This window comes from Netta rufina (genome assembly GCF_964035555.1).
Source record: "Netta rufina genome assembly, chromosome: 12".
Classification (NCBI taxonomy): domain Eukaryota; kingdom Metazoa; phylum Chordata; class Aves; order Anseriformes; family Anatidae; genus Netta; species Netta rufina.
Window position 1 is genome coordinate 12,286,213 of NC_140135.1, and position 11,947 is coordinate 12,298,159.

Consider the following 11,947-nt stretch of genomic DNA (forward strand, 5'->3'; position numbering starts at 1 on the left):
GGCGCCCCCTGGCGGGAGCGGGGGGGGTCACGTGGTCGCTCCCCCACCCCCCACGCCGCACCCCGGGGCCGCTCCTCGGCGCCCCGCCACGTGCCCGCCCCGACGGCACCCCCGGGACACCCCCGGGACGCCCCATGGGACCCCATGGGACTCCCACAGGATCCCCAGGGATCCTATGGGACCCCCAGGGATCCCACAGGACCTCCAGGGCACCCCCACGGGACCCCACGGGATCCCATGGGACCCCCACAGGACCCCCGAGGGACCCCCACAGCACCCCCAGGGCACCCCACAGGACCCCCAAGACACCCCAGGACACCCCAGGACACCCCCATGGCACCCCCAGGAACCCCATGAGACTCTGCAGGACCCCCCAGGACCCCCAAGGGGACCCCCACTGCACCCTCATGGAACCCCAGGGGACCCCCATGGAACCCCCAGGGATCCCACAGCACCCCCACAGGACCCCACAGCACCCCCAGGGGACCCCATGGGACCCCTATGGGACCCCCACGCCACCCTCACCCCATCTTTACCCCATCCCACCACCCCCAGCCCGCCCCCCACTACCTGCCCCCTGCCCACCCCATGACCGCCCCCCACCACACCCCCCTCCCCACCACAGCCCCCCATATGACCACCACCCCATATGCGCCCATGGGCCTGCCCGCAGTTCAGGACCCCCCACAGCAGCCCCGATCCCAAAGGGCCGAGCTGTGGGGTCCCAGCGGGGCCCCGGAGCTGCGGGGGCCAGGCAGGAAGAGCGGTGGGGCCCCGTCGGGGCGTCATATAGGGTGGGCCCTCGGCGGCGGGCGGCGCCGTGTGGCAGGAAGCGGCGGCGGGTGCGGAAGCCATCGGCGGAGCGAGGTGGGCTGCGCGGGGCCGTCGCACGCAGGCCACGCCATGGCGGTGCCCACGGCTCTCCTCGCGCCCGTCCTGCTGCTCTGCGGGCTGGGCCCCCGCCTCGCCGCCACCCATGGCCCCACAGGTAATGGGGGGGAGCCCGGTGGGTGGCGGGGTCGGGGACAGCACGCCCCAGTGATGGCGGCCAAGGGGAGGATGCGGGGCCATGTGCCGTGCCTCGGGGCCGCCAGCAATGGGGCTGCCGGGAGAGCCGGGCTGTGCCGGGACATCCCCCTGGGTGTCCGGGGTCCCAGCCGGGAGCTGGAGCACTGCTGGCCCTGTGGGTGCCAGCCCCACGCTCTCCCACCCCACAGCCTCCAGCCCCACATCTCGGGTAGCCACAGGGCTCCCAGCACCGAGGGCAGAGGGAACCTGGCCATCGGGGCAGCCCCACGGCTCCCTGGCCAAGGCCCAGCTCCGAGCCCCCCGGAGATGCCAGACGGGGCCCTGCGGGTGCCGGGGGGCTGCGGGAGGGCTGTGCCGTGGGCACCCCATGCTTGTCCTGTGCGGTGCCTGCGGCCGCCTCCGTTTCCATCCCCGTGGCGGTGCCGCACGTATATAGGGCCCGGGGGCGGCCGGCTCCTCGCTCACATCGGTGCCCCCACGGCTGCTGCTGCGTTCGGGAAGCCCAGTGGCTTTCGGGCTGCCCGGTGGCCAAATAACTGGTTTCCAAATCAACCCGCTGGCCGGGAGGATGCCCTCCATTTCCACACGCCGAAGCAACCGGAGTTCGGCACACGGTTGCTCGTCTTCATGATTTATTTGGGGTTACAAAATGGCAAACCCACGTTTCCTCTGGAAAAACACGCTCACAGCGGGCCCGCTGGCGCAGCATCCTGCACAGGCAACCACAGCCGGCACCGAGCGGGGCACGGGGCTGCTGCGGGCGGGTTTTGTGCCTTGAACCAGACTTTTTTTTTTACCAGTTTGGGGCGCAGACCCTGGCAGAGCCCTGCAGAAGCCAGCGGTGCCGGTGCCACGCGGTGCCGCGGTTCGATCAGGGCAGGAAGAGCCGAGCACGGATGCGGGAGGGAGAGGCGCTGAGCTCGCACTTCTCCGGAGGAAGACGTGGGGCTGGCGTGGGCCGTGGGCAGCGCGAAAGCGGAAAGTGACCGGTGGTTTCTGTTCCCTGCAGGGGTGGAGTGCGTCCTGTTCAACGAGGAGTACATGACCTGCAAGTGGGGCAGCAGGGAGACGCTCACGGCCAACTACTCCCTCTACTACTGGTAGGTGCCCCCTGCCCCACGCCAGCCCCCCGCAGGGTTTCCAGCCCCCACTGGCACCTCTGTGCCGAGCCTGGGGCTGGAGGCTCCATCTGTGGGCCCGCTGGGGTGGGATGCACCCGGAGAGGGCTCCAGGAAGGGTTGGGGTATGTGGGGTCCTGGGGAGCCCCCGTAACCCGCCGCGCACAGGTACGAGACCAGGTTGCCCATGCTGGAGTGCAAGCACTACCTGTGGGACCAGGGGGTCAGCGTCGGCTGCCACTTCAACCAGAGCGAGATCATCCAGTTCCAGCCTTTCCACGTCCTCCTCAACGCCAGCGTCAACGGCCAGACCCTGGAGATCCGCAGCAAGCGCATGGAGCTGCAGGACCTCGGTACGGAGCGGGGCAGGGGGTCCCCGGGGCTCCCCAGGGCCACCGGGGCACAGGGACGGCGCTCACCGGGCTCTGTCTGCGCTGCGCAGTGAAACCGGGGGCTCCCGTCAACCTGACCATCCGCAACATGAGCAGCAACCAGCTGCAGCTGACCTGGAGCTCCCCGTACCCCAAGGCGCAGTGCCTGGAGCACGCCGTCAAGTACAAGAGCAACAAGGACACGAGCTGGATCGTAAGAGGCGCCGGGGGGAGGGCACCAAGCCCCTGCCCATCCCCACAGCGCTGGCCCTCACCGCCTCTCCCTTTTCTCTCCCCAGGAGCACGGGGTGAAGGGAGACATCTTCTCCTTCCCCAGCGTGGACTACGAGAAGTACTACACCTTCTACGTGCGCAGCAAGATCAACAGCTACTGCGGCAGCACCCAGCTCTGGAGCGAGTGGAGCGTCCCCGTGGTCTGGGGCAGAAACACCACCAGCAAGGGTAGGGACGTGCCCACGGCGCCGGCTCCTTCCTCTGCCCCGCGGTGGCCGTGTGCCGGCTGCGTCCCCACCACCAGGGCTCCTCGCAGATCTCGCGGAGGAGCAGCTGCAGAGGTTCTGGATCCACACGGTTCTCGTCCCCATCGCCTCCTGCCTGCTGCTGCTGGTCCTCGTCGTCCTGCTGGTGCGCATGGAGAGGTGAGCGGCCGGCCGGGGGGCGTGTGGGGGGCGGGCGTGGGGCAGCGCCTGCCCCTCTGACACTTCTGTCCCACGCAGGGTTTGGGTCATCCTCATGCCCCGGATCCCCAACCCCAGCAAGAATTTCGACGAGCTCTTCATCACCCACAACGGCAACTTCCAGGTAAGTCGCCCCATCCTGTGGTGGGGCCAGGCTGGGCTGGGCGGCACCTCCTGACCCCGCTCACCCTGCTCTGCCCCCTGAGGAATGGGCTGGAGTCCCCAAAGACATGCTGGAGAGCTTCAAGCCCAACTACAGTGAGAGCATCTGCCACGTGAGCGAGCTGCCCTCCAAGGAGAGCCACGAGCCCCAGTGGGATGGCAGCAACCGCCCGCCGGGGGGGCCTGGGGCCCCGGCTGGGCCCCGTGAGCACAGCCCCTACCAGAACAACTACGTGGGGGTGTGACGCTGCCAGCAGCGCTGCCCAAACCCACCCTGCCCCCTGCTCCCACCCTGCCCCTGCCAAATTCCCCCAGTCCTGCTCCCTGCCATGGTGTGCCAGCACCCGCCCCGTCCTCAGCGCTGGGTGTCCAGCCGGGCACAGCCCCGGGGGGGATCCCTTTTGGGGGATCCCTTGCTCTGTGGTGCCCGTGAGCACACCGGGGATGTGTCCCCATGTGGGGCAGCCCCGGTGGCACCCGGTGACACCCAGCGGGGACAGCCAGGCTGCGCTCCCAGCCCCCGTGGCGGTGCAGCAGGGCTGGCTGGTGGGGACGTGCGGCCGAAGGAGCGCCGAGGGACGGGTGCTGCACTGAGGGACCCCGAGGGGACAAGCCACCGGGGCCACCCCGCTGTCATCGGGCACCGGGCGAGCGCAGCCTGGCCTCTTGCTTGCTTGCGCCGCGGGTTTCCAGCTGCAATAAAGCTCTGCTGCACTTTGTTTTGGGTCGGGCTCATTCCGGGGGTCTTGGGGCGGGGAATTTGGGTTCACCAGCACCCCGGCACCCCCGTTCCGACCTCACAAACGCCACGGGGCAGGGAGCAGCCCCACGGTTCCATCCCGCAGCAGCATGTTCATCTACATCAACCATGGTGGTGAGTCCCCTCCCTGCCCCGAGGACGTGGCGGGGGGACACTGCGGGTCTCCAGGACGTCCCCTTGGCCACCGCCACTGTCCCCACAGACAACCAGAGCTTCCTGGTCAACACCGACTGCCCCGTCCTGCTGCTGCTCTCCCACCTGAGGAGCAAGGTGGGGGTCCCCGCCACCGGTGAGCTCAGGGGGCAGCAGGCAGGACCCCAGGGGGGCTCCCCATGGGGCTGGCACCACTGGGACACGCACCCTGGCTTTTCCAGACGTCATCGATGTGTGCGACAAGCTGGGCACCCCCAAGCTGCTCTTCCAAGTCAAGACCCTACGGGAGAGGGCCAGCGAGTTCCTGCCGGCGCCCGGCACCTACTACGTGTGCAGGGTGGAGTTGGGCACCCCCGGTAGGCGCAGAGCCCCCCCTGTCCCCGCGGTCCCCGCAGGGCGCTGCGGTGGGTGTGACAGCAGTGCCCGCAGGCACCGCGCAGGAGCTGGCGTCACGGACCTTCACGCCCCTGCTGAAGGACCCCAGCGTGGCGCTGATCGGTGGGTGAGGGATGGGGACCTGCGGGGCGCACACTTTGGGGTTATCCCCACCTGGGGGCCACCACGGAGCCCCCAGCCCTGTCCGCGGTGCAGAGGGACTGCGGCAGCACGGGCAGCACACGCACAGGAGGCTCCAGCGCTCGCTGAAGGCTGCGGAGGGCAGGAGGGCGCCGGCCACCGAGGCGCTGCCCGCTGGCACCCACGGCCAGGGAGCGGTAAGGGGTGGCCCTGAGGGACCGGGTGGCGCTGGCACTGCCACCTCCCACAGGGCCACCTCCACCCTGGGGACGGGGACATCGCCACCACATCCAGGGGCCTTCCTCACCTCTCCAGCTCCCAGCATCTGCTGGGTGCTTGGTGGTGGGAGCTGCCCAGTGCCCACACCTGCTGTCCCCACGCCTGTTGTCCCCACACCGTGCCACCCCTCCTCCCCATCCCGGTGCCCCATTGTCCCCCTGCGTGTCCCCATGCCACCCCATATCCACCCCATCCCCATGGCCACATCCTGCAGCCCTGACGACTCATGGCCACATCCCTGTCCCGGTACCCCCATCCCCATCCCCATGCCACCCCTATCCCCATGTCACTCCCGTCCCTGTGTCACCCCCGTCCCCATGTCACCCCTGTCCCCGTGTCACCCCCACCCCTCCCTGCAGGGCAAGGCGGCAGCACGAGGCACGGCGCGACCCGGCGAGGAGCAGGAGGGGGCTCCCCGCAGGACCCCGCAGCCCCCGGGGGGGCGGCAGCAGCGGCCGAGGCAGCGCTGAGCCCAATAAAGCCACGGGGCCGCCGGCACCGGGACACCGGGACCGGGACCGCGCCACGTGGCGCCCCCCGCCGGCGGGGCAGCACAAGCCACGCCCCCTTTTCCTTTATGGGCGGGGTCTCCCCCAAACCACGCCCCCTTTCCCCAGGTGGGCGTGGCCAGCTCGGGTAACTTTCCACCCGGCCACGCGGTGCCGCCCCCTCGAGGCCACGCCCCCTCGGCGGTGATTGGCGGAGGCGGCGCCGAGGCCACGCCCCCCGCCCCGCACCGGGCTGCCGCGGTGCCCGGCTCAGCGGGGCCGGCGGCCGGGACGGGACCGGCCGGGACGGGGCGGGCGGGGCCGGCACCGGGACCGGGCACCGGGCACCGGCACCGGGCAGCGGGCGGCAGCGCACGGCGCGGGCTCACCATGATCGTGTGTCCCCAGAGCATGGAGCACCCCCGAGGAAGCCGGTGCCAGCGGCTGCCGGGGCAGGTAGGACCCGCCCCGCCGCTACCGGAGCCCCCAGCGGAGCCCCGGGCTCGGTTCCGCACCGGAGCTGCCCACCGGCACCCGCCCGCCGCTACCGGCAGCTCGCGGCCCTGCCCTGCCCTGCATTGCCCTGCCCTGCCCGCAGCCGGGCGGCGCCGTCCCAACGCGGGGCCCGGTGTCCCGGTGTCCCGGTGCCGGTCCCGGTGCCGGTGCGGCGGCGCCGTCCCCTTTGTGCGGGATGCGGGAGGCGCCGTGCCTCCATCACTGCCAATCAAAGTTGTTTTTCTCTCTCTCCGCCTGCACTGCCCGCGCCGCGCACCGGGGGCGCTGCCGCTGCCGCCGCCCGCACAATGGGGCCCCGGTTACCGGCGGCCGGCACCGGGCACGGAACCGCTGTGGGTTCCCCCCCCCCGCCCCCGGTCCGGGTCTCGACACCGGCACTTCCCTCGTTCCTCGGGACAACCGGGCGGGGGCCGGGCTGCCCGCGGTCCCGGGAGCATCACCGGCACCGGGGAGGGCCGGGGGGAGCCCCCCGCGGGGCCGCGCACCGGGAGCGGGGGGGGCGAGGCGGGTTCCGGCCCCGACGGCTGCCGTCGAGGAGCAGCGGGCACGGGCATCCCGGGAGAGGAACCGGGGGGCGACCGCGGAGGGCAACGACCGCGCTCCGAGGGACCGGCACGGGAGAGACGGGGCCGGGGGGGGGACGCACGGGGGGCGGCGGCAGCCCCGGGGGGCGCAGGCGGGGGAGCCCCGGGCCGGGTCAGCCCCGTCCCCCCGCAGCCCGGCCCGGGGGCTGTCCGTGGGTCCGTCTGCACCCGGAGGTGCCCGGTGAGAAGAAGCCGCCCGGAGCCGTCGGGAGCCCCTTGGGGGGCTGCAGGAGCCGCGGGGGGCTCCGGGCTCGCACCCTCGCCCTTGTGCCGGAGAGGCTGGCGCTCCTCGTCCCTCCCTGCCCGTTCTGCTCTGCGCACCCCTTTTGGCCGAAGAGGAAGCTCCGATCGCAGCCGAGTCAAGCTCTTGACACCTGAGTGAGCGTGCGTTCGTCACCAGAGGCAGGGTGGTAGAAAATAGCCCGAGCCGCTTCCTGTGCCGCTCCGGGGGTGTGAGCGCTGCGCGCAGCTCGGCCTCGCTCAGCCTCCCGGCACCCTGGGGTGCTGCGCCCGGAGCAGCGCGGCTTTGCGTCGCCTTGCTGAAAACCAGCCCGGCCCCAGCTCCCATGGGCAAGGCGGTTGCGGTGTGGGGGGACCTCCGAGCCCCCCTCCTTGTGCTCCTGACCGAGCTGTGGGTGCCAGGACATCGCTGGCACAGGCACGAGCCCGGAGCAGCTCAGCAGCTCCACTGGCACCTTGCTCCTCCTGGTCCCGCGTGGGTGCACTCGGGTGCTGCCTCCCCAGGGGCACCCCGAGCCCGCTGCGGTGGCTTCTGGCCTGGTGGGGTCACTTCGGGAGAAGGGAGCCCCTTGGAGAGCCCGGGGGGGTGGCCAGACTCCCCGTGCCGAGCCGTGCGCTTCCCCGCAGGTGGTGAAGATGTCCGGCAGCGAGCCCGAGCGCCCGCAGTTCCTCTTCGTGAAGGCGCTGGCGAGCCGGGGGCGGCTGGAGGCGGTGACCCAGCAGATGGGCTACCACCCGCGCTACCTCGACAGCTTCCTCAAGACGCAGCACTACCTGCTGCACATGGACGGCCCGCTGCCCTTCGACTGCCGCCACTACATCGCCATCATGGTGAGCCCCCGCTGCCGGAGCCGCCCGGGTGCTCCCCGTGCCGTGGGTTTCCCTGCAGAAGCCAAAGCGGGCTGGCCCCGAGGCGAGGTGGACGCACTGGGTCCCCGCCGGCTGCTCCCCACCTGGGGCTGACGCCGCGTTCTTGCAGGCGGCCGCCCGGCACCAGTGCCGGTACCTGGTGAACCTGCACGTGCTGCAGTTCCTGCGGGCGGGGGGCGATCCCCAGTGGCTGCGCGGCCTCGACTTCATCCCCCCCAAACTCCGCAACCTCAACGAGATCAACAAGATCCTGGCCCACCGGCCCTGGCTCATCACCAAGGAGCACATCGAGGTAGCGGGGGGGTGCTCTGCCCGGGGATCGGGGAGGTGCTGGGGGACGGCAGCCCCCAAAGTGTCCCAGTGGGGCCGGGTGGGTGCCGTGGCCCCCTGCTCGCCCTTGATGCCCTGCCCGTGTCCTGCAGAAGCTGCTGAAGATCAGCGAGTGGAGCTGGTCGCTGGCGGAGCTGGTGCACGCCGTCGTCCTCCTGGCGCACTGCCACGCGCTCGCCAGCTTTGTTTTCGGCTGCGGCTGCGAGCAGGAAGAGGGGCCGGGGGGCCGGGGGTCGCTGAAGGCCTCTCCGCCTGGGAACCAGTGCTTCTGCGAGGCCGCCACCGGGAACGGCTGCAGCCAGGAGCTGCTGCGCATCAACCGCAAGAGGGTGAGCGCCGGGGTGGGACCGTGGGGATGGGGACGGGGTCGGGGACGGCCAGCGCCCTGCCCTCACGGCACGCTGTGCTCCTGAGCAGTCCCTGGACTCCTGCATGGAGCTGGACTCTCTCCGGGAGCGCATTCAGCGGATCCACGTAGAGACGGAGGGCAGGGAGGAGACGAGGCTGCTGCCGCCGGACCGTGAGGAAGGTGAGGGAAGGGAAGGTGCAGGGTGGGAGCACCCTGCCAGAGAGGTGCTCCTGGGATGCCAGCACTGGGGACCCAGCTCTGGCTGCCTGGGAACGGGGCAGCTGAGCCACCCTGAGCTGCCCGCGGTCTCTCCCCTCTCCCAGATACCGTCGGGGAAGTCACTGGCGCCGCCAACCTGGCGTGCTACATGCAGGACCCCGACTTTGGCTACCAGGACTTCGCCCGGCGCGATGAGGACCAGACGCAGGTATTCAGAGTCCAGGTGAGGCTCCTCGCGCTCCCTGCGGGCGGCAGCCCGTGCTGCCGGGGAGTGGTGGTTGTGGGGTGCCCGTGTGGCCCCGAGCGGGGCTGCCCCAGCCTCACTGCGCCCTTGGGAGGCTCTGCCCCGCGAGGGGACCCATCCGACAAGGGCTGGGGGGGAAGCGACCGCCTTCTGTCCTCAAGAACCGCTGCAGGTCCCCTCTGGGCCTGCTGTGGGTGAACGCGGAGGTGGGGGGTTAAAATTTGTTCCGAAATTGTTCCAAAGCTGCCTGATGAGGCGTGCTGGGACTTGTGGCAGAGCAAACCCACTGATTCCTGCTGCATCCCGGATCTTCAGCAGCCGTTCTCCCTGGGAACATGCCCCAGGCTCTTTCCTGCAGTGGCGAAAGCCTCTCGCTGTGCTCCACAGGATTACTCCTGGGAAGACCACGGCTTCTCGCTGGTGAACCGCCTCTACTCGGACATCGGGCACCTCCTGGACGAGAAGTTCCGGATGGTGGATGGCCTGCAGAGCAGTGCCATGGCCAAGAGACAGGGCTGCGAACCCTCAGTCTTCAAGCGGGGCATCTGGAACTACATCCACTGCATGTTTGGCATCAGGTAACGAAGCCAACCTCGCGGTCCGAGGGAGAAAGCCGAGCTGATCCGGGCGGGAGGAGCGCAGGCTGCTTCTCCTGTGTCCCCAGATGCTCGGGGATGTCTTGCACGTGGGCTTCAGTGCCTGGTGGCTGCCGGTGGCCCTGTCCCGTGCCTGCGGCATGGCCGGGGTGGAGCAGGGGAGAGGTGCTTGGTTTGGGGCCGGGTGCCGATGGTGCTCCCCGCAGGTACGACGACTACGACTACGCAGAGGTGAATCACCTCCTGGAGCGAATGCTCAAAGTCTACATTAAGACTGTAACCTGCTACCCAGAGAAGACAAACCCCGAAATGTTCGACAGGTTCTGGAAGCAGTTCAAGCACAGTGAAAAGGTAGCGCAGCACCCCCTGCCTCTGACCGCCCGTGGCTGGGCTGGGAGCGAGCAGGGGCCAGGGGCTGGGATGCTCGGGGGAGCACGGGAGAAACCTTTGAGCCCCCAAACCACACCGAGGGAGGGGAAAATGGAAACCTGCTGTTTGTACGTAGTTGCAGGCAGCAGGGTGTGGGCAGCGTGGCCACCAGCAGCACGGGGAGCTCCGAGGTGGTCACCCCCATCCGTGAGCACCTCGGGGCGAGCCCCTGGCCCAGCCGCAAGCCACAGCAGCGTCCCGTGCCAAAAGACTCCCTCGTCAGGGTGGGCACGCTGCTGGCACGGCTGCACACAGCGCGTGCGGCCGCTTGACCTCCTCTTGCCTCCCTCAGGTGCACGTGAACCTGCTCATCCTGGAAGCCCGCATGCAGGCGGAGCTGCTGTACGCGCTGCAGGCCATCACCCAGTACATGGTCTCGTAGGCGCTGGGGAGCTGCGCGGCGGCGGGGCCGGCCAGCATCCTCTCCATCCTCTCCCTGGACTCGTGTGCGAGCCGCCGTGCTGGGACGGGCGGCGAGGGATTACTCAACTTAGTTTACTTGACTGTCTTGTTCCTTTTTTTTTTTTTTTTTTTCCTCCTCCTTCTCCTTGTGGGGCACGCCGAGTGGCCCTGTTACGTGCAATTACCAAACTGTGAGGCAAGTCCGTGCTGCTGAGATGTCCGTGTGATGCTGAAGACTTGAAGCTGGCCGAGGAGGACTGCCAAAGACACGAGAGGGGGGGGAAAGGGGGGCGGGATGGGACCAGAGGGAAGCTCTGCAATGCCCTGCGCTGCGTGCTCAGGAAGGGAGGTGTGCTGGGTCCTCTGCGTCCCAGCCTGGGACTGGACGGGGACGCGCTCGCTGGGTCCGTGTCCTGCCGCTCGTGTCCACGTGCCAAACCCCCGCGGGACGGACGAGCGATGACCCGTGCAAACTCCAAACTGTGAAGCTCCTGCAGGTGGGTGCCTTAGCACTCTGCCATCCTTGGCAGCAGGGTGAGAAGGGCCTCAAGCAGTGTTCAGGCTCCGAGGTTTTGTGCAGAAGACTTCTGGCTGTCCCCTGGGGCTAGCCCCAGACCCCCCCTTGTCTCCTGTTGGTGGATGGGCAGGAGGAACGAGGGCAGGGCTTGCATTTTCTTCCCACAGCGAGGGCTGGGGCCCTGTGCCCAGCCACTTGCTGCTTGAACAGCCCAGGTGAGCTAAGGGAACCCCGATACCTTGGCTGGGGGACTCCTGGGGCTGTCCCCACACGAGCAGCACCAGCCTGGCCCCTGCCAGGAGCAGGCACCAACCACCCCACGCCCCCATCCCGGGGCTGCTCAGTGCATGCTGCCAGCCCCGAGCTGGGGCAGGGGACGAGGGTCCCTGGCTGCCAGGCACAGGGGAGCACCCACAGAAGGGGCACGGGGCCACCCAGCATCGGGGAGGGGGATCTGAAGCGAGGGCAGCTCGAACGTCAGCCCAGCGCACGCTGCTTCGGTCGACCTGTTTACTGCGTAAATGTACGGGGAAAAAACCTTGTGTATGGAAGCTACAGAAAAAGCCTATTTTTGCTATAAATATATTATGTTTGACATGGATGCGTGCTTGCTCTCTGCCCGGAGAGGCTGGGCTGGTTGTACCTGGAGAGCTGGCGCTGGGTCTGGGCAGTAAAATGCCGGGTCTGGCGGTGCTGGGGAGGACTGGTGGTACTGGGTAGGACTGGTGGTACTGGGTAGGACTGGCTGTGCTGGTACAGCAGCCCCGTGGCTGCTGCTGGAGGATGTGGCAGTCACCTACTCCCCTCTGAGCAGAGCCAGCAGTTGCTCTGACACCCCGAGCAGGCTTTGCAGCAGGTACCCCCATTAGGACAGCACACGGCAGGGCTCAGTGATTCCTGCAGACGCCGTCACACCAGCCAAAAGCAAGCCCCAGGCAAGGCGTCCGAGCCCAGCTGGCACCTGCTCTCCTCAGCCCTGCTCACGTGGCACAGATCGGCATAAAGCACGGTCACAGCTGCTGGGCAGGACTGAATGCTCCCCTGCTGCATGTCAAATGCTGAATGCATCCACTCCAA

At 69.1% G+C, this 11,947-nt stretch overlaps 3 protein-coding genes across 3 annotated transcripts; all 3 read left to right on the top strand.

The window, feature by feature from the left end:
* The first annotated feature begins 838 nt into the window (after nucleotides 1-838).
* IL2RG (interleukin 2 receptor subunit gamma) lies at nucleotides 839-4,056 on the top strand. The gene is made up of 8 exons (XM_084293964.1): nucleotides 839-988; nucleotides 2,039-2,129; nucleotides 2,316-2,500; nucleotides 2,590-2,732; nucleotides 2,818-2,980; nucleotides 3,069-3,177; nucleotides 3,256-3,340; nucleotides 3,423-4,056. The coding sequence occupies exons 1-8, from the start codon at nucleotides 904-906 to the stop codon at nucleotides 3,621-3,623; spliced, it is 1,062 nt and encodes a 353-aa protein (XP_084150090.1). The 5' UTR covers nucleotides 839-903; the 3' UTR covers nucleotides 3,624-4,056.
* A 171-nt stretch (nucleotides 4,057-4,227) lies between these two features.
* Nucleotides 4,228-5,556, top strand: LOC311213928 (uncharacterized protein CXorf65 homolog; the record flags this gene model as incomplete). The annotated part of the gene is made up of 6 exons (XM_084294265.1): nucleotides 4,228-4,252; nucleotides 4,341-4,427; nucleotides 4,513-4,628; nucleotides 4,687-4,789; nucleotides 4,883-5,004; nucleotides 5,446-5,556. 6 exons carry the CDS (start codon nucleotides 4,228-4,230, stop codon nucleotides 5,554-5,556), a joined length of 564 nt encoding a protein of 187 aa, XP_084150391.1.
* Nucleotides 5,557-5,964: 408 nt separating this feature from the next.
* On the top strand, nucleotides 5,965-10,591 carry LOC311213760 (sestrin-3-like; the record flags this gene model as incomplete). The annotated part of the gene is made up of 9 exons (XM_084293974.1): nucleotides 5,965-6,030; nucleotides 7,542-7,745; nucleotides 7,894-8,076; nucleotides 8,207-8,443; nucleotides 8,532-8,643; nucleotides 8,787-8,905; nucleotides 9,314-9,504; nucleotides 9,729-9,873; nucleotides 10,244-10,591. 9 exons carry the CDS (start codon nucleotides 5,965-5,967, stop codon nucleotides 10,331-10,333), a joined length of 1,347 nt encoding a protein of 448 aa, XP_084150100.1. The 3' UTR covers nucleotides 10,334-10,591.
* Between the last annotated feature and the right edge of the window lie 1,356 nt (nucleotides 10,592-11,947).

Bases quoted from the DNA above. Each gene is read 5' to 3' on its own strand.
- IL2RG (XM_084293964.1), top strand. From the start codon at position 904: ATGGCGGTGCCCACGGCTCTCCTCGCGCCCGTCCTGCTGCTCTGCGGG. The intron at 2,733-2,817 runs GTAAGAGGCGCC...TTCTCTCCCCAG, and splicing joins ACAAGGACACGAGCTGGATC to GAGCACGGGGTGAAGGGAGA. The intron at 2,981-3,068 runs GTAGGGACGTGC...GGCTCCTCGCAG, and splicing joins CAGAAACACCACCAGCAAGG to ATCTCGCGGAGGAGCAGCTG.